Consider the following 19,829-nt stretch of genomic DNA (forward strand, 5'->3'; position numbering starts at 1 on the left):
TGTCAAGCTAACCTGCTGAAGTTCCAATGAAGCATCATAATGGAGATGAAAGGGGACTTTGGCATGGTTGTTGGTGCCAGATGGGCTAATCTGAGTATTTCAGAAACTGCTGATCTGCTGGGATTTTCATGCACAACCATCTATAGGGTTAGAGAGAATGGTACAGTGAATGGTCTGAAAAAATAGAAAATATCCAGAGAGTGGCAGTTTTCTAGGAGGAAAATGCCTTGTTGGTGCCAGCAAACAGATGAGAAGCAATGCTGAATTCAATTGAACATTTAAGCACATAGGCTACAGCAGCAGGAGACCACACCAAGTTCCAGTCCTGCCAGCTAAGAATGGGCACTGGAGGCTACAATTCACATAGGCTCCCCATCATTGGACCAGACTGGAAAAACATTGTCTGCAATAGTTGAATGGTAGGGTCAGCATTTGGCATCTGACTTGTAGCATTGGTTCAGGCTGGTGGTGGTGTAATGGTGCTGGGGATACTTTTATGGCACAATTCGAGCCACTTACTACCAACTGATCATTGTTTAATTTAAGATTACCATGTCCCATTACAGTTCCCCCCATCTTCTGATAGCTACTTCTAGCAGAATAATGAGCCAGGTCACAAATCTCAAATCATCTCAGATTTTTAGAACACGTCAATGAGTTCAATGGACTCAAATGGCATCCATAGTCCCCAGATTGCCATCCAATGGAGCTACTCCAATGGAGCTACTTTGGGCTGAAGATTCCCATCATGGATGTGCAGCCAAAAGATCTGCAGCAGGTTTGTTATGCTACCATGTCAATATAGACCAAAATCTTTGTGGAATGATTCCAGCACTTTTTCAATTCTATGCCATGAAGAGTTATGACAGTTCTAAAAAGGCTAAAAGGCTAAAAGGGTCCAACATGGTACTAGCAAAAATACGGTGTAATGAGCACTGTGAAATGAATCACTGGTGCCCTATTTTTTTGAATGATGGCATATATTGGGATTCTTGTCTTAATTTCTGAATGGAGCTCGGGTTTCTATTTTCAGTACCAAATTGTAATTGTAGGCATTGTAAAGGGCCTACCCTGTCCCCACGAGCCCACACCATCCTCCGGTGTCCCCTGCCCTCGCGTCCCCGACATGATCAATGAAACGTGTGAGCGCATAGGGGGCGGTGCACTGGGGGGCATGACCTGGCAGGAAATTTAAAACAATGTACTGCTTTGACATTGAAAAACACGGACTTAATCAGACCACCAGGGAGGTTAACCAACCAGACTTATCATCTATGGTATAAAGACCAGGAACTGACACATGAGATAATACCACATCTCCTGGACAAGGTTACGTGACAGATAAATATAGGAAATGTTACTCTGAGGCATTTTTATATTTAGACAACAGGTCCTTTATTAAAGGCTCAGTTTCCTTTTAATCATAATGAAACTAATTATTCTAAGAAGTAATTGAAGCCATTGGTAAATAACGACCTGGACATTATCATTCCAGGAAGATCTGACTAATCACCTATGACACATGATTGACATGGCTCCATGGTTTAACACGTGGGAGTTAAATTCTTTAATATGATAACAGGGACATCAGCTGTGGCCCCCGGGATTTTGCTGCTTTGTATGTTCTAGGACAGAAATCTTCTATACTGTATAAAGAATAATTATTATCATGTCACTGATCAGTCGTCGTGTTATCTGCTGCAGATTCCATGCGTGGTTGTGCATATTACAATTTTTTGCTTTGATGTGCTTACTCAGCCACAATCGTCTCACACGTGGCAATTTACAGTCAATTCCAACCACATTTGAACCAGCACCAACCGCATAAAAAACAATGCAGGTACCAATACACAAAGCTAGAACATGGGGGAAAAAAAAAGGCAATAGACGGACAGCCTAGGTTATTGAAGAATCGAATAGAAGTGGAACAGAGAAAGAAAACTTTGCAACAATCACAATCTTTCAGTTATATCGTCAGAGCAATGTTGGTGGCAACTGTTTGTCGTCATTCGAAGTCACAATTTTATGGAATGGGGTTGAAAGTTTGATTACCATCACTGTTGAGTATTTGACCTATTCCAATGGTGGATGGATTCGTTGTAGATGCTCTGGAGTACTTCTACATTTTTCATTACCTCATCCAGGGCTCGGGTATCAAACAGCAGTATGGGTACCCTTGGGCTAAGTTCCAATGGGTGGTGAGGTTATGGTGCCATTGTGGAGATTGAGTTTTGCCTGATGCTGCCCAATGTCAAATGAAATGCTGGAAGAACCAGTGTAGTGGTTTTGGCCGCCATGAGGCTGGCAAGGTGCCAACCATTGGGAGCCCCCTGGAAATATTTGCACCACCAGCCATCTGAACTTAGCCCTAGGAGCTGCTTTAGGTGGCTTTTTGGGGTGAGGAGGCTGCCATTTCCACCCTAGGTCAATGTCACGTGAGCAATCCTGCCGGTGACACATCACCATCAGCAGAATCACCCAGCCTGTTAAACCTTACAGAAACCTCCCTGTTTCATCCAGAGCTTTGCTTTAAAGCCCAAATTACAAAAACTAAGTTTGGATACAGCAAAGAATAAGCATAACAAGAGCTAGCCAGAACAAATGTAATGTATTGCACTTCCTACATGTGGTGGCTTCAGGAGTTTTTTTACTTCTTACTTTTACCCAGTGATCCTGCCAAATACACACTTCCAGGAGGATAGCAACATGGAAGAACATGGGTGGTTCAGCAAATCCTGGAATGGATTTATTATAATTACTTCCTATTAGTTTTCAGTTCTGGACCTGATCCCTTCTAGATTTGCTGGATCACCCAGATTCCACCATGATAGTCTATCTTCTCCTGTCTTGGGGAGCTTTGATAAATCAGGCATTAAAGTCTGTACGTTTGGAGTGGTAGTACAAGGTTTCACCACCAGGTTACACTGCGTGTGAATACAGAGTCCAAAAAAAAAAAAAAGAAAACCTTCGGCGGTGTGGAAGGGCAAATTCGTCTCAGGAAGGCATGTTGGTTTTTTTTTTATCCTGCTATCAGCCAACATTCTGCTATTCCAGGTTCCATAAATCACTTGTCAGTCTTACAGATAAATATTTTTCCCTCCTACTAATGGCCCTTTTTTATTTTTAGCAGCAGGCCCTCTGCTCACGCACATTTCCTGTGTTTCTGAATTAAAGGGCAGCTGAGGTTTACCTCCCCCGGTGGAAATTCACAGCAACCTTTCTGGTCTGCAAAGGTGCAGCAGTAACAAAGCATGAAGTGCAGCAATAACACAGCATGGAGCTCTGCAAAGCGAAAGCACCCAATCATTGTCATCGTTATCAAAGATATCAGAATTCCCCTTATATATGTATAAAGTGCAAACACTTAGAGGGGGTTTCCATTATAATGTCAAAGTAGAAATTGGTATCAGGCAATGGACATTGTGGCCACACAAATTGCAATTTGATCATAAAAATTTGTATTACATCAGAGTTTGCACTGCAATGAACAATCAACGATCTTCAATGGGGTGAAATGTAAACTCCTATCGTTGGCTGGATGGAGTAACGTTTTTAAACGTCTCTATTTGATCCTAATATTACATTTCTAATATGCCTTGAATTTGGAATTTGATCAAATTTGATAAAGGTGGGATGGCTGCACACAAGAGCCAACATAAAAAGCTGCCTTTATATAAATCTGAGAGCAAGATATTCATCATCCAGGAGGAACAATCAAGTGAATATCTAGCATGTGTATAGCAGATCCCCCAATGTCGTATAAGGATCTTCCCTGGCAGATCACTAAATGACCAAATGAATGCGGTTATTTCCTATGGTGGAGGACTAAGCAGATGTCTCCCAACGCAATCTCCTTGCTCCCCTCATCATAGAATGAACAGAGCTGTATGTACAGCACTCACTTATTCTATGGTAACTAAAATTGAGGACAACCAACATACAGACGACTCCTAGATAGAAACGGGGCTTCCCTGCTCGCTCATGTGCAGGATGGAGGCTTGGAGGGGGCGGTTTGCATGACTTGCAGAAGAAATCTTTTGCTAAACACAGTTTAGGTTGTGGGTGATCTTAGGGGGGTGAACTCTTTCTGCACCCTCTTGTAACTCTTTAATGACCAAGACAAATTCTGCAGTTGTTTCTTTTTGCATATCAAAGCACAGCTTGCTCCAGAAGTTAATGAATGTCTAGGCGCCATAACGTTTTTACTTTTTTGGCTTAGTTTGTGATTAATTTACAGTGAGGATTTTATACAGTAACTGACACCACACTCTCTATATGTTGAGACAAACATCTGTCCTAATTGCATTTATTAAAATAATGTACCTGTTCCAACCTACATACAAATTCAACTTAAGAACAAACCTACAGTATATAAGAAGGTGCTGCTGTACCAGTTTTAACCTGGGGTGGTGCTACTGCACCTTAAAAAGATTAAAGAGATGTCAATGGGGCAAGTGAGGTATTCCTGCGGGATGCCAATCAGGGGTGGTGGGGGTGGACATGGGGGGGTGCAAAGTGTGCTGCTGCATGAGGGTCCCATGCCAAAGTCAAATTAACCGAGGGTCCCCAAGTCAGTTCTGCACAGGACCCCATTGTTGGCTATATACCCCACTGAGAATTGCATTGGTTTAGACATGCTTTAGTTACATGGCTTCCTAATATTTTGTTGACCAGAGGGCCCACAACAATGGAGCACTCTAGAAGACTGGAATCACCCCTTCACTTTTCCATGTGCATTATTAATGCATGCTTGCAATATTCGCTGTCGGCATCAAAGGCAGCCCAGTGGCCAACTGCAGGAGCTCAAGCACCGGGGTGACAACTCCCTTGGTAATTGCATGGCTGGGGCTTAGTGTTGTCAGTCTGCAATCAGGAAGTATTGTTACCATGCGGGATCTTTAAATAAGGAACTTTTGCAACAAATTCACAAAAGTAAGGATTTGCCTAAAGCTGAATTATGGCCAAAAATGTTTTTCCCCTTCTTTATTCTGCAAAGTAAAACTTTGTGGTCACCTCCAGTTCAGGTCTATGAACCTGATGAACCTTGCCCACAATCCAGAGCACTGGGCAGAGAAAGATTTTCTCCAAAATCATCAAATTAAAGCAGAACCCTCTGCAAGGGGAAACATTTTAACCAGCATTCAGTTTAAAGAAAAGTTTATACAGCCAGACATAACATCAATACATACTGATAAACAGTTTTTATGTTTACATACACTTCAAAGGTTTACTAACCATGAATAATCACTGTCAATGCAATTCCCAAATGTATCACCCAGGGGATTTCACTGATGGGAGGTGATCTATGGTGCGGCCAATATGGTAGGATAAATTAACAAAATACATTTTTATTTCTTTATGTGTGGTCTATTATGTGGGAAGAAAAACACTGACTCATCTCCATTGGCACAAACAATGCAGCTGTGCCAATGCAAAAAAAAAACAAATGGGGAAATCCTGAAAGAATGGATCCTGATTTGTAAACCAGCCACATGGTGTAATTCATATAAACCACAACTAGGTGTCAGCAGAGCAGCATTGTAGAAGTACTGATAGGATTAAAGGGAAACTCCAGGCAGAGAGATGACAAAGTGATGCTGTTCTCTATGTAACATTTAATTATAAAGAGAACCTGTCACTACTTATTTAGTGTCTGTGCAAATGCCTATACTAATATGGATGATCAATAGTACTTTTAATTTCCCAACACCAATAATTCCCATGGCTGCATTTATAAATTGGCAATCAGCATTATCGATAGCAGCAAACACCATAATCTAAAAGGAAAATCAGTGCTGGGTCAGCATTGTGCATGCTTGTTCCAGGGCTGTGACTACCAGTTCTGAATCCTGAGGTTTAGCATGGCAGCCAGGCAATAAGAATTTCTTTCTTCTTTCTCCTGGCTTCATGTCTGCTGCCTATAGGAAAACCTTGATTTATTAGCTATATTAATTTTTTTAAATATCTGACGCCGAAAAGAGCAAACAAGTGAGGTTCATTATCTGAGGTTTGCATCGACAGTAAAATACAGGAGACAGAGACTTTGTGAGCGTGAGTCATAATTATGGTTAACCATAGCGGTTATGTCTGACTTCTGAGGTTATTTCTGTACAGGGAATTTGCATGGCTTTGACACCAGACAAGAACTACTGGGGAAAATTCATCAAAATTACAGGACAGGGAAAACATTTACAGTAGCACCGCCTACACCAGAGAAGGCCGGAGGTTCCGCTCTGCCTGGAAGTCAGGAGGTATCGTAATCGTATCGTAGCACCTGGGCGGTAGACGGTAATACCCGGCTTACCTCCATCAGTTAAATACCATTGGCTGCATTGTTCAATTAGATAACCAATCATATATTCCAGGTCATCCCAGGTGTTTGGAATACTGCCCTCTGCTGGCAGGGCCAGGTAACAGGTTTCCTATATAAATGTAAAGAGGACCTTCCACCAAATGTGCACCTTTGCCTGAATATATATATATATATATATATATATATATATATATATATATACACACACACACAGTATATAGTTTATTCACATCACCTGACACCTGTATTTATATAGCTCCAACATATCATGCAGTGCTTTACAGAGCCCACAGTCATATCACTAAAGCCCCTTTCAGATTTAAGGTGGACAGCTGCAAGCTCAACCACATAGTTACATAGTAGGTAAGGTTGAAGGAAGCCATAAGTCCATCAAGTTCAACCACTAGGGAAATAAACATATCCCAGATATAAAACCCTATAAGACATAGTTGGTCCAGAAGTCCAGAGGAAGGCAAAAAACCCCTGGTACAATTTGCTTCAACAGGGGAAAAAAAAAAAACTTCCTGATTCCATCAAGCAATCGGATGTTCCCTGGATCAACAACCAGGATTGAGAACTATTTTGTGCATGTGGCTGCAGATGCTGTATATCGCAGAGCGATTCCTGCTTCAAGTCGATTTTGGCCATGCGATTCTTCGGACCAACAGACTACCAAATTTACTGGTTCCGGACTGCGCATGTGCGGGGATCCACTTTTCACTCAAAGGGGAAGAAACTTCCCCCATAGTGATGTCATGATGCCAGAACCTGCCCACTCTCCCATAAGACCTGAGCCTGCGATCCGTACAGGGGACATGGTTTGCGGCTGTGGCCAGCTGCACCCCCCCAGCAGGGTCCTTCTGACCACCAAAGATTTCTTGCAGACCACAAGTTGGCGACTGCTGCTTTGGAAGAAGAAAATAGACTGCAAGGGCAACCACATTACCCTGCCCATTAAATACAAATAGGTAAGTTGGCCCCCTCAAAAGAAAATTGTTCTTCGTCTAGGTGAGGGACATATGACTAGAAGCATATTAGATTGTGAGCTCCTCTGGTAGACCGTTTGGCACCTTTTAGATTTGCGGTGGAAAATCATGTAAATAGCGCTACAAGGCACCTAGCAAACCCCGGGAACAACAAACCGGACTGTAGCGACGAGGGCAACTTGGTTTTATGGGTAACATAGTCGAAAAGACAAATTTGGAGGGGGACCAACTAACTCAACAGTATTTATTGAGAAGGTCAATGTGGATGCTCCTGTGCTTGCAGTGAGGTTCTTCCTTTCGGAGAAGGAAAAGCAACCTTGCAGCCAAAAGCAGGGGAAACCCAACCAACCTACCAGCATGTAATTAGATTTTGGAAGGGAACCAGAGAGCCCAAAGGAAATCCACACAAACATGGGGAGAACATATAAACTTCATGAGGACAATGTCCTAGCCTGGGACCCTCAGTGCTACAACACCAGAGTTCCAGCCATCGAGCCAAGCTGCCCACTTCTGTCCGTTGTCAATGGGCGCTGTGCACAAGATTGGTCCCCTGTGCTGTTTTCCAGGGCTGTGATAATCTCAGACTAGATAGACCGTAAAGAAGATATTTGAGCCCCATATTTGTATTGTATTTGGATGTATGCTTGGAATTCCGGAAATCTGGATGGTTGTTGGGATCCATAAGATCCAGGAGCAGCGGGTTCTCCATGATTGGCATTTCTGCGGTTCTATTAGCATCCATGGATTTAGAGTGGGAGGAGTCAGGGGTATAGGGGCAGAGGGCAGGGGTATTGGGGTAAAGGGCAGGGCTATTGTTCTGTAACATTTTGTCCCCTTTAATAGAACAATATTAATTCTCATTACAGTACATTGCATGGGGTAATGTCATGCTACTCCCCAATTTAATATCACCCATCAGTCCTTGCAAGGCTGGAGAATCTGAAAATATCCCACAGTCTATTTTCAGCTCGTTAGTCACATTATAAAAAAGTACACAAATGATTAGTGACTCGGTGTGAAAATAGGCCATAAACACCATTAGATCATCCTGCACCGGGGGGGCGGGAGAATAAAACAATTACAGGAACTGTAAGAAAAATAAAATACTTCTTTCTACCAAAGCTGATAAATTTCCAAAACTCGGCTCATGCTTAGAAGGACAAAGAGAGCAAAGAACAGGAAAGCAAAATCTTCCTTCTACAAACATAGGGGGGGGGGGGTTACCAAGAGCATTGGAAGTCCCCTATGTGGTTGGGGTTATCTGATCCCTCCAAGGGTCCTCCCAGCATGAAGAACCCCGTCCAGCAATTTTTGGCTGAAGAACAACAAAACTAGAATTCCCATAGGGAGAGGAACCGGTTCTTTAGTCACATGGTCTGAGTATTATTAGCTTGTATTAATATAGTGTTGACATATAACATAGCGCTGTACAAAGTCCAAATTCATGGCACGAACAGTCATTTAATGTTCATTGAGGATCATTGAATCCATTGGAGACCTAATCATGGAACTTTACAATGGGCTAGGATGGCAGATCTGCCCCCCACAACCTTTGGCTATTGGGACATGCCTACTGTGCACATTAGCAACTGTCTATTATTTATTATTATTATTATTATTATTATTATTATTATTATTAATAAACAGGATTTATATAGCGCCAACATATTACACAGCGCTGTACATTAAATAGGGTTTGCAAATGACAGACTAATACAGACAGTGACACAGGAGGAGGAGAGGACCCTGCCCCGAAGAGCTTACAATCTAGTAGGTGGGGGAATTTCACACACTGGAAGCAATTGCAGGCAGCATTCTTATTGGCTGGTGGTTGATAGGAGGCAGTTGGTAGGGTAAAGAACCAGCTGAAAGACAATTGTCATCATAGCAAAATATCCCTATCACTTCCCACAAGTGGCTGCATTAGTTTGCAAGTCTCTGTACTGTATTTATGGAGGAGAAGGGTTATTACCCTTGGTGGAAACACCTCATCACTTTCTCATCTCTGTTACATGGGGGTGTTCTGTAGTACACAGAGATCTGTATCTAGTAACAGCCAGCCAGTGCACAGTTGACCATATTTCCATAGGATCAATGTTTAGTTCTAAGGTCAATCTCATAGCTCTGCAATTTAAATCCATACCACCCCCCATACTTCTAAATTTTGGAAGGACAATCATCAAAAACAGCAATCCCCATGGCAGGGATAGTGTTGGGAAGCTTTGAGCTATGTGTATGGCCAAAATTAAAAGAGGGGTCCCAATGCACCCATCCAGCTTTCCATGGTGTGACTTGTCCTGTATTAGCCAATGTCTCCCGCTAGGATATGAAGGGGGCGGGGGGTTGTTTGCTCATTTACTGCTAAGCTGTAAACCCCCCTCTTCCAGATACGAAAAAGCAGACTAGCAGCTACTTTTATAACAACCGGCTGTGCCACCAGAACTATGGACAAATCCCTGGAACATCCAGGAGAATTCAGAAGATCCAAGTCAAACAAACTGCATCCGCCTAGCTGGCCCGGGAATCCTTTGTTCCCGAAAAAGATAAATCTGTTCACTGGTATAATATTTGTGCAAAGTAAAGTCATTTAAAGGGAGGGGGGTTCAGCGTGATTACCTGAGTGCTTTAATATTACAGTGCTCACAGTTATATATTAAACAAGGGTAAGCACTTGTAAGAAGGACAATGACAGGTCTTAGGTTGTATTTATTATTATTGCTATAAACCTTTATTTATGGAGCATCAACATGTGATGTAGTGCCTGTAAAATAATAAGGGGTGCAAATAATAAACCTGCATACATTACAAGTACAAATTATGACACAGGAGGAGAAGGGAGCCCTGCCCAATGCAGCTTATTATTATTAACTTGTATCTATATAGCGCCAACATATTCTGCAGCGCTTCACAAAGTCCATAGTAAAATCACTGATTATTCCAATTAACCTAACGGCATGTTTTGAGGATGTGGGAAGAAACCCTTGAAAACACAGGGAGAACAAACTCCAGACAGCTAGTCGTTCTAGCCAAGATTCAACCATGGGGCCCCTAGGCTTCAATGACAAAAATGTCAGCCACTGAGCCAACCGTGCTGTCTAAAAATTATGGAAACATTGTGCCAGATTCATTAAGGCTCTCCAAGACTGGAGAAAATAGGCTACCATTAGTGAACCAGCAAACCTGGAATATATTTCTTAAAAATCATTTGATAATATTTGGCAAATGTTTTCTGGACCAGATCCAATCCAGATTTGCTGGATTACACAGGTTCACCCATGATAGTCTACCTTCTTTAATCTCGGAGAGCTTTAGAAAATCAGGCCCATAGTATACAATAGGTAGGGGGGGAAGATCTGTGGCTAGTGATAAAAAGATGGATAGGCATGTTTAAAGACGTGAGTTTAAATGTGTTAAAGGTAGGAGTAAGCCTAATAGGACAAGGAAGGAAATTCCAGAGTAAGGGTAGCCCTGGAGAAGTCTTGAAGCAATGCATGAGAAGAGGTTGTGAGTGAGAAGGTCATTAGGAGGTCACTGGAAGAGCAGAGAAGGGGTGTTTATGCATCAGTTTTGAAATTTAAGTTAGGAGAAGAGGATTGATTTGAAGGCAAAATTTAGGAGGAAATGGAAGCCAGAATAACAGTCAGCCGTAGCTCAAGGAACCCCTGGCAACCTCTGGAGTAACAGTAAGGTTCTACAGAACCCTGGGTGAGAATGGCTGAAAAAAAATTGTCGTTGCAGGTTTTTATACCAGTGCATGGAAGGCTGTGTGTGCTGGTATTCTCTTATAGTTTCTCCCTACCACAGCAAAAATGTCAGCCCATGAGTCTCCCAGAGAGGCTAATCATTCTCCTATATAAGCGCGTGGCTGATCACTGACACATGCATGGTATCTACTAAAGAACAGAACCTCTAATAAACCAATAATGTCGGTGTGACATCATCAGAGCTCTTTACTCCAAAGCTGCAATTTCCAGTCCACCAAATGGAAATCTTTAAACTGGCATTGCACTTGCACGCAATACTTGCAAGCATTTTGGTTGGATATATTGATACATTTTCTGTAGGACAGGAGGTACAATAAGGTGCCATATCAACTGGTATTTGGCAGCGTGTCCATTTACTCTTTAAGCATTGTGGAGTTTTTAGACGTTTCCAAAAGTCAGGATTTGCATACAGCACAATTTCTACATCCATCGGCTTCCTCTCCCTCAACATTTTCACACTTTGATGGCATCAATCAGCACCAAATGGCGATCACTCCAAATGAGAAGCTAGGATTGGCTTGACAGGTCTGTGTCATTGGCAGTAACCACAACATTAGCCGGTCACCTATACGCCATGAAAATTTGCAGGTAAACAGATTCCAGATTAGGGTGGCATTTCCAGAACTGCAGAGTGACTCAGACGCTCCCAGCTGCTTGACCTGTTCCATAAACTGACTCCCACGCACTGACAGGACCCATCCATCCTCGGAGAAAAGAGTTGGCGCTAAATTAGGAAAACGTTTCAAAATGTGCGGCTCGGAAGAATGAGCACATAGAATGGGAAGCATGGGGGAGGTTATCCTTACAAAACAAACCATGATAAACCCAAAGTATTACTTCTGATGCCAAGGCAACCTTAAAGCCCAGCACCAGCTACGTTTTTTAATACACGCTTTAAATGGCCATAAAGTCTTGTGGTCAGCCCACCCCTAAAGTGCAACTACTTGCCCTATTCAAAGATGGCGAATCTATAGATGGCGAGTCAATTGCACTGCAAAAACCCATTCTTGGTACAATATTTCACCACATCACTGATATCCAACCCAAACTTTCCTCCCAGTGACCCCACCTTTGCTTTTGCCCATCAAGTTCCAGCGAAGAAATGCCCACTGCCTGTGAAGAATACCAAAATTATTGGCCAAATGCAACCAAAGACCTGGAAGCCATGCTCCATTAGGCCAACCAAGTAAGAGTTCTGATGGAACCAAGCGGCAACGGGAGACTACCAATGAAATAATTTACCATGCTGATGCATGAGTAGCCAACTGGGATGGACATATGAAAGTTCAAATTGGGAAAGTCATGGGTTTACTTTTAAACTTTTGGTTAACATTAGCTAAATACATTCCATTTTTAACCAAAACAAAAGGTGTTCAATGTCTTAAAATTGGTTTTCTGTATTGCAGAGTAATACCATGGATCTCAAGGAAGAAATGGTCTCTCTATAGAAGTTTGTCCCCATAGTCCCCATGCTCAGTCAGTGCCAGTGTTCTCCAATTAGGAAGATTAAGGAGCTACAGTTTTTGAGTGATCAATGCTTCTGCACAAAGATCCAAATTCCCACTCTGCAGCTGCTGGCAGTGGATAGACATTTTTATTCTTGCCCGTTACAAACTGTAATCATTTTCCATAGCCTTTGTTTTACTACACCTGAAATGAGTTTGCTGGATTTAAACTAAAAGGCTTTAAACATCAGATGGACATTTCATTTAAATGATTATTAAATTTAAAAAGATTATTAAGTTTATCAGATTTGGTCAAGCAGAGTCTATAAGGAAAATCTGATCCCACTTACAGCCAGATAACTTGCTCCAGTGGCAATTTCTTCCTAAAATAGGATCTGTCCGTAGCCCCCTGGTGTGCGATCCACTGAGCCATCAGAAAAAAGAAAAAAATAGCAGCTTCTGGGGACCCCACACAACTGAACGGACCACTAATCACCATAAAGGCAGCAGAGATAAATGGGCAAATGCTGAGTGGGAGCTCCAAATACACAGCATAGGGCAGCAACGTGGCTCAGGGGTTAGCACTCTAACCTTTGCAACACTAGGTCCCAGGTTCAAATCCCAGCCAGTTTGTATGTTCTCCCTGTGTTTGGGTGGGTTTCCTCTGGGCACCCCAGTCTTTCCCAACATCCCAAAAACATGCAGTTAGGGTAACTGTTTCTTCTCAAAATTGGCCTTGGATTGTGTTAATGACATATGACGAGGTGAGATGTAGGTAGGGACAGATGAGGTAGGGACATTAGATTGTGAGCTCCTATGAGGGACATCTAGTGACATTACTATGGACTTTGTAAGGGCTGTGTAATATGCTGGCATAATATAAATACAGGGAAATGAAAAAAAAATCAACTCCCTCCACCTCTGCTATTTTGTCAATTAAAGCCCTGGAAAAGTTGGCTCAGGTTGTCCCCTATTAAAAAAGAACAAATGTGTGCAGGTAGGGTTCATATTGCAGAAAACAATGTCCCTTCTCCAATAAAATAAACTTACGCCCCAGTTTACAATCTTCTCCAGTCCCACCTGCAATAAAGGACCGGCCTGGTCACAAATTTTTTTCTTTGATGGTTTAATTCCAATTTAAAAAAAAAGGTATAGTCCTTTTCAACACCCAACTTGGAGTGTGGATATAGAACTGATACCAGCACACACATCAAACCGCATTGACATGGGTGGTCCCTTCTCCCAGCCAGCATCTTTCAAAAATAAGCCACAGGGCACAAAAACTAAATTTTACACCTAGACTTCAGGTATGTATCTCATGCAGCCTGGGAGGTCTGTTTCTGCATACCACTGTTAGATGATCCTGCAGCTCTGCTTTTACTGACCATAAATGCTTAGAAGATCCAAACAGTTGAGATATTTTTCCCTTTGTGGCTTAGTTGCCAGAGGTGGAATATGTTGAGACACCCATAGACCACAAACCCACACTCCCCTCGTCCTCACTGGCTCAGTGTATAAGGCAGATCTGTTTGTGCAGGCAGCTGGGATCTGGCACCCCGACAGCAGAATTTGCCTGAGCTCGAGAAGATGACATCTCTTACCAAGAAAATGTCTAGAGAGAATTATGAGTTTACTTTTAGACCTGCAAAGCCTCCTGGGTAAGCAAACTACATTTTTGTAGCACCTCCGTTTAATTCTTTGGAAGTTACATTCCATTTGCTTTGGAAATCCCCAGGGTGGCTGATCTGCGTGATGTTTTAAAAAACAATTCTGCCAAAGTCAGTTTATATCTGAAATGGCAAATTAGGAAAAGTTACCAGTTAAAAATAAACCTTTTTTAGGTTTTAATAAAAGTGAACTTTAAAGTTCTGTTCTGATGCTGACCATTGGAAATTAAGTGATCCATATCTTAATCAATTACCTAATTGCCCCATGTGCACCTATTAAACAGCCCCCTTCTTTATCTACTGTATGCTGCCGCCTTCCCTGACTCCCTGAGTTACGTTTTTGGTGGCCAGAATTAGTATTAGCATTGAGCACACAAAAATCAGAATTCCTGATGAATCTTCAATTGATATATCAATCAAACATTAATTAGAAAACTTAGAGTTAGATTCTATTTTTATATTCAATGGAATGTCAAATCTATTCTTTGAAATAATTACTGATTGCTTGTACCGCTTCTACTTTACCTTGTGCTCTGCTGTGCAAATGATAAAAGTAAAATTCTTGTACTTGCACCCCTCACAAAAAATACATCTGATATATTTATGGATTATGTTGCATTATTCTGTGCCTTTTTTATATCAGCCAGGAAATTACCTTTAAATACCATGGGCCTGACTTACTAAAGTTCTTTTGGATTGGAGAAGATAGACCATCATTGGGAACCCAGGTGATCCAACAAACCTGGAATGGATTTCTTAATAATTGGTTGCTAAGATAGATGGCCAATGTTTTCAAAGCTGGACACAGAATTATAAAAATTCAGTGCAATTGCGGTCATGCAATTCCAATTTTGTGCAAACAATTATAACAGCACATTTGCACAAAATTTTAGAAACCTTTTCAGGTTTGTTGGATCACCTAGGACCTTCTATGATTATCTATCTTTTCCAGTTTTGAAGAACTTCAGTAAAAGAGGCTCAATGGGTACAGATAGGGCAGCACGGTGCCTCAGAGGTTAGCACACTGGTCTCTGCAGCGCTGGGTCCCAGGTTGGAATCTTGGCCAGGACACTATCTGCATGGAGTTTGCAGATAGTGTCTTGTCTGTGTGGGTTTCCTCCCACATCCCAAAAACATGCAGTTAGGTTAAATGGCTTCCCCCCAAAATATGTATTAAAGACAAATTACTGAGGTAGGGACATTAGATTGTGAGCTCCTTTGAGGGACTGCTAGTAAAATGACTATGGACTTTATACAGCGCTGCATAAAATGTTCATGCTATATAAATAATAATATTAATACTACAAATAAATAAATACAGCTTAATACTTCACATTAAGATAAAGAATTTTAGGTTGCATTACCTTATCTTCCTCTTCTCTCTGAAGGCATTCCTGTGCTTTCCTCTGTAGCTCTTCCTGTACAGCTCGGGCATACTCCGAGTCTAATTCCTCACTGTGGACACAAGACAATTTATCATTGAGAATTCATGATAGGAACATGTTATACACACTAAATTAATCTTTAAAAAGCACCTGAACCTTGGAAATTGTGCTAGAAAATGCAAGTAGAAGACTAGTCACCAGTATTGCCCATAGGCTCCCTGCAGCTAATCTACACCCCATTGCTGACATACCATGTCTTGTACTAGGCTGTACATCTTTATGAGGGCAGGCAGCTTTGTAGAGAAGCAGAGCTTTGCTCCTAATGTCAGAGCTGCCCCCTGATGATTGTTAAGCTGATGACTTATGGTCTAATATTCAGAGCAGAGCAGCTAGGAAGGTGCATAAAGCCCAGATCCACAGAATGCATTAGGTAGAGGCATGCACAGCAGAGTTTTAGGTACAGCACCTACTCCAACTCACTCTCTCATCACAGGCTCAAGCCTGCTTGCTAAACATCCAGGGGGGACAGTACGTGCTGTGGATGCAACACAGCCCTGTGCTACTTTCCCCCTAGAATGTTTAGCAAGCAGGTCTGAGCCTGCGATGGAAGAGTGGGCGGGTTGTGTCCATACAGAGGACTTGATTAGCGGGGTCAGGAGAAGGACCCCGCTGGGGGTGCACGGGCCAGAGCCACGAACCACCCAAATTTTCTTGCGGACTACTGGTTGGCGACCATTGCTAAATATATTTACGCCAACCAATAAAGTCTACAATTATAGCCTCATTACCCTACTTTTGCTTACTGAGTTGTCATATTGTTCTTGTACCACATTTCAAATGTTTGTACCCCCCAAACAGATTTCTAAACAGAAACAGATCATATACTCACATTTGTTTCTGTTGCTCCAGGCTGAAGACTTTGCTCTGCTGATCTTCTTCATCCTGGAGTTTCTTGGCTATACGGATGTCCTTCTGGACTAGCTTATTCTTGCGGACATTGGAGGCATAATGCTGCTCAACTAAGAAGAATATAATGGGAAGAGTAAGAAATGTTCACAAACGCAAAATTCTTATGAAAAACAAGTTTTCTAAAAAATGCAAATCCATTTTTGTTATGGCTGTGACCCCTATGTAGTAAAATGGGGAGTCACCCATTGACCATTCTGGTATTTGCCAGTTGATGGCACAGCTATGTAATAATCGTAGAGCAACTAGGGATCTCTAAAATAAAGGAGAGTCCAATAAGTGTATTGTCTGTAATGGGCAGCATATAGTACATAGAAAGGTCATAGCAAAGTAGTTAATGAGACACTAACAATAGTGAGGTACCAGAAAAAGGGAACAACTGTAGCGCCCTGTAAAGAAGAGACATCCACCCAACCCACAGGTATATTATTTTTTTGAGTCCCTTAAAACAAATTTAAATGTTGTTCACCATAATCAGGAGGTGTGAAATGTTCAGTGTCACTGTCTTTGGTCCAAAGGCTTAACTTACTTTCTTGTTCCTGCAAGCAGTGTGCCAAGGCCCCGTCTTCCAGAACTGCAAAGTCCCGGCATACTGCAAAGACACAAACATAAAACTATTACAGAAGGCCATACGTGTTATATACCTAATATATGGAGGCCATTACTTATTTATAATAAACAAAAGCCAAGACTTTACATAGATGCTTACTTATACTAATCAATCAAGAAAGCAGACTCAATTTACAAAGATACTACATCAGGAGAAGTATATTATTGTTTTTTTAAAAGTGACATTTAATTTCTGTTTAATAAATAAACTGATAAAATTTCAGCCAAGGGGATAAAATCAAGATACCACCTAATAATGCTTTGTGAATTGTTATTGGATTATTTGTGATGCTTTATGGGAAGATTAACCATTAAAGAGAATCCACCAAGCTGTATACTCAAACATTTCCATAAATCAGAATTTCACAACCAAGGCTCCGTGGAATTCTAGAGTTACTTTCAGAGTTACTCTCATCAGTTTAAGTGACACCAATGATTTTTTTGGCTATCGGTAAAGGTGACATTCTTACCAATGGCCAGCAAGGAATTCTTCTCACAAATCACCATGCTAATGTACTGTGAGCTGTGGATATAGTAATTATAGAAGGGGTTCCCTGGTAATCCACAAATTATTTCAAGGGTTCCCACATGTTTAAAAGGCTACAAAACACTGTCATACATGAACAGAAACCTTGTGGTACCTGTGCATTCTTCAGTTGAGTTCCCTTTAGACTAGCCAGGACCAATTTGCTGGGAATACTGCAAGTAGGTGGTTACTAAGGAGTTGGGTCACAATACAGGGGCTGCCACTGGTCCACAATTTCTTTCCACCCAGCTTAAAACAATTTCTAGGCTGAGCACTGTGTAGATTCTGCCAATAACATCTTTTCCGGTTACAAGCTGACAACGCTAATTTGCCGGTTTACAATTAGCCTGCTCTGTGTATAACTTCAGATCCTGCTATTTTAGATGATGCATCTTAGGTTTAAAGCCTGGAACAAGAAGAATCTTACAAAATATGATTTGCTGCAGAAAACCCAAAATGATCCCAAAAATGCTGTAAAAGAGATTTGGGGTTTACACAATACCCTGTGCTTAAATTTGCAAAAAAACATGGTTATTATTATTATAGGGCACAAAGGCATGGTCATGCCACAGTGTTAAAAAAAACTCCACAGCTTTAAAAAACAAAGAATGGCAAACGAACTCTAAACCACAAATGCTTTAGCAGCAGAAGGAATTCCTCAACGCAGCTCAGACAATACCTGACTCATGTTATCAGACAGACGTATATTCAGTGCTGCATACAAGACCGGGCAGGTGACCTCCTCTGTTTGTGTAGCTCTATTGACATCTTATTGTGAAAGTACGTGCTTATTAAATAACTGCGTGTCAGCGGCGCGGTGCTAGAAATTAGAGGTTTGGAAATATACCACCTATATAAATACCAGTTACCCCCGGGGCAATTAGAAGGGTGGATTTCTAGCTCTGCTACATCATCTTACTTCATCATGAAACTTAATCAACAAACACTGCAACTCTTTAGAATGGCAGCTGGCATACCATGTAGATGTGGATGGGGCTGGCTACATGGGGTGCAGAGAGAAGCAGTAGTGCTATTGTCAGTGTAGAATACAGAAGTTCATATCTCCATTCCTGAATTCCATGTAAAGAGGAATATGAAGAAGTCTTGTCCATTTGTGCTTCCTGCTTTATGATGCAACACAATGGCTTTTCTTTATTACTCCATTTCACAATTCAGGGGGTAGATCACTTAGAGTGATGTGTGGGAACAGCTTTAGAGATGCTGGATTTTCAGCTGAAAAGATCATTTTAGGGAGTAAAAACACAGAATATGTATGTTGCCTAAGAGTCAGCTGACTTAAAAAAAAAACAATGCTCACCTGGTGCGATTGATTTCAATCCTCCATAACAGCTACCAAAGAGTCTTCTGCCCATTTTGGGTCTCCAAATAGCACCCGTTGCCCAAGCCATGTGTCGTTTATCTATGCCCCGTTGCTGCCTCCCTACTGCAAGAATCCAACTGGGGTGGGGAACATCACTTTTACCCCAAAGCCTCGCCAATTAGACTCAAGCACTGTCATGGGGGAAGTTCATATACTCCCCAATACCATAAGCCCCGCACCATTAGAGACCATAGATAGATGAGCACAGATGGGTATGTTTGTGATGGAGGGGATTTTTGGTAGACTCTGCCCTGACAGACACATTTTTTCCTAAAATAACTGCTGCTGGTAGCTCTGCTGGCTATTGTAATCAGATCAGTGAAATAGATATATAGCCCTGATGAAGGGGGATTGTTTTGGCCCGTGAAACGCGTTGTATTTTTCAGAATAGATACACAATGGAATAATAACATTTTTCTGTAGTGCTGCTGCTCATTTTTTGTTTTCCAAAAGGTCAACTTAACAAATTGACTAGGAACAGAAACATATTAAGAAAGTAATTGCTTCTGCTAAAACTGGTCTTTCTATGGGGAATTCTATTTATTATCACTTTAAAAAGCAGCGCCTGCCGTACAAGAGAAAGGAGCAGGAAAGGGTAGAGAGCTGCTTCTGCACACACAGGGCCCTTGTACAGACCGGCAGATGTTCGGTGAGGTCATGGTGAAGATGACAAACTGAAAGGCCCCAGTAATGGACTAAGCACCCGTGTTACACAAGGGATCGCAATGAGATCATGGAATGAATAGTGCTGCCAAGACACTCAATTAAACTGCATGTTTCCCAAAGA

General features: G+C 41.7%; 1 protein-coding gene across 3 annotated transcripts in view; it reads right to left on the reverse strand.

Annotated features, from left to right (window-relative positions):
* LOC140340391 (uncharacterized) overlaps nucleotides 1-19,829 on the reverse strand; it is a 68,232-nt gene that overhangs the window by 26,885 nt on the left and 21,518 nt on the right. For all 3 annotated transcript variants that reach the window (XM_072425552.1, XM_072425553.1, XM_072425554.1), the window contains exons 3-5: nucleotides 17,056-17,118; nucleotides 16,450-16,579; nucleotides 15,540-15,630 (exon numbers count right to left, since the gene is read on the reverse strand). In XM_072425552.1, the coding sequence (XP_072281653.1) occupies nucleotides 15,540-15,630; nucleotides 16,450-16,579; nucleotides 17,056-17,118 (284 nt within the window). The remainder of the gene's footprint in view (nucleotides 1-15,539; nucleotides 15,631-16,449; nucleotides 16,580-17,055; nucleotides 17,119-19,829) is intronic.

Source organism: Pyxicephalus adspersus, chromosome 11 (genome assembly GCF_032062135.1).
Source record: "Pyxicephalus adspersus chromosome 11, UCB_Pads_2.0, whole genome shotgun sequence".
Lineage (NCBI taxonomy): Eukaryota > Metazoa > Chordata > Amphibia > Anura > Pyxicephalidae > Pyxicephalus > Pyxicephalus adspersus.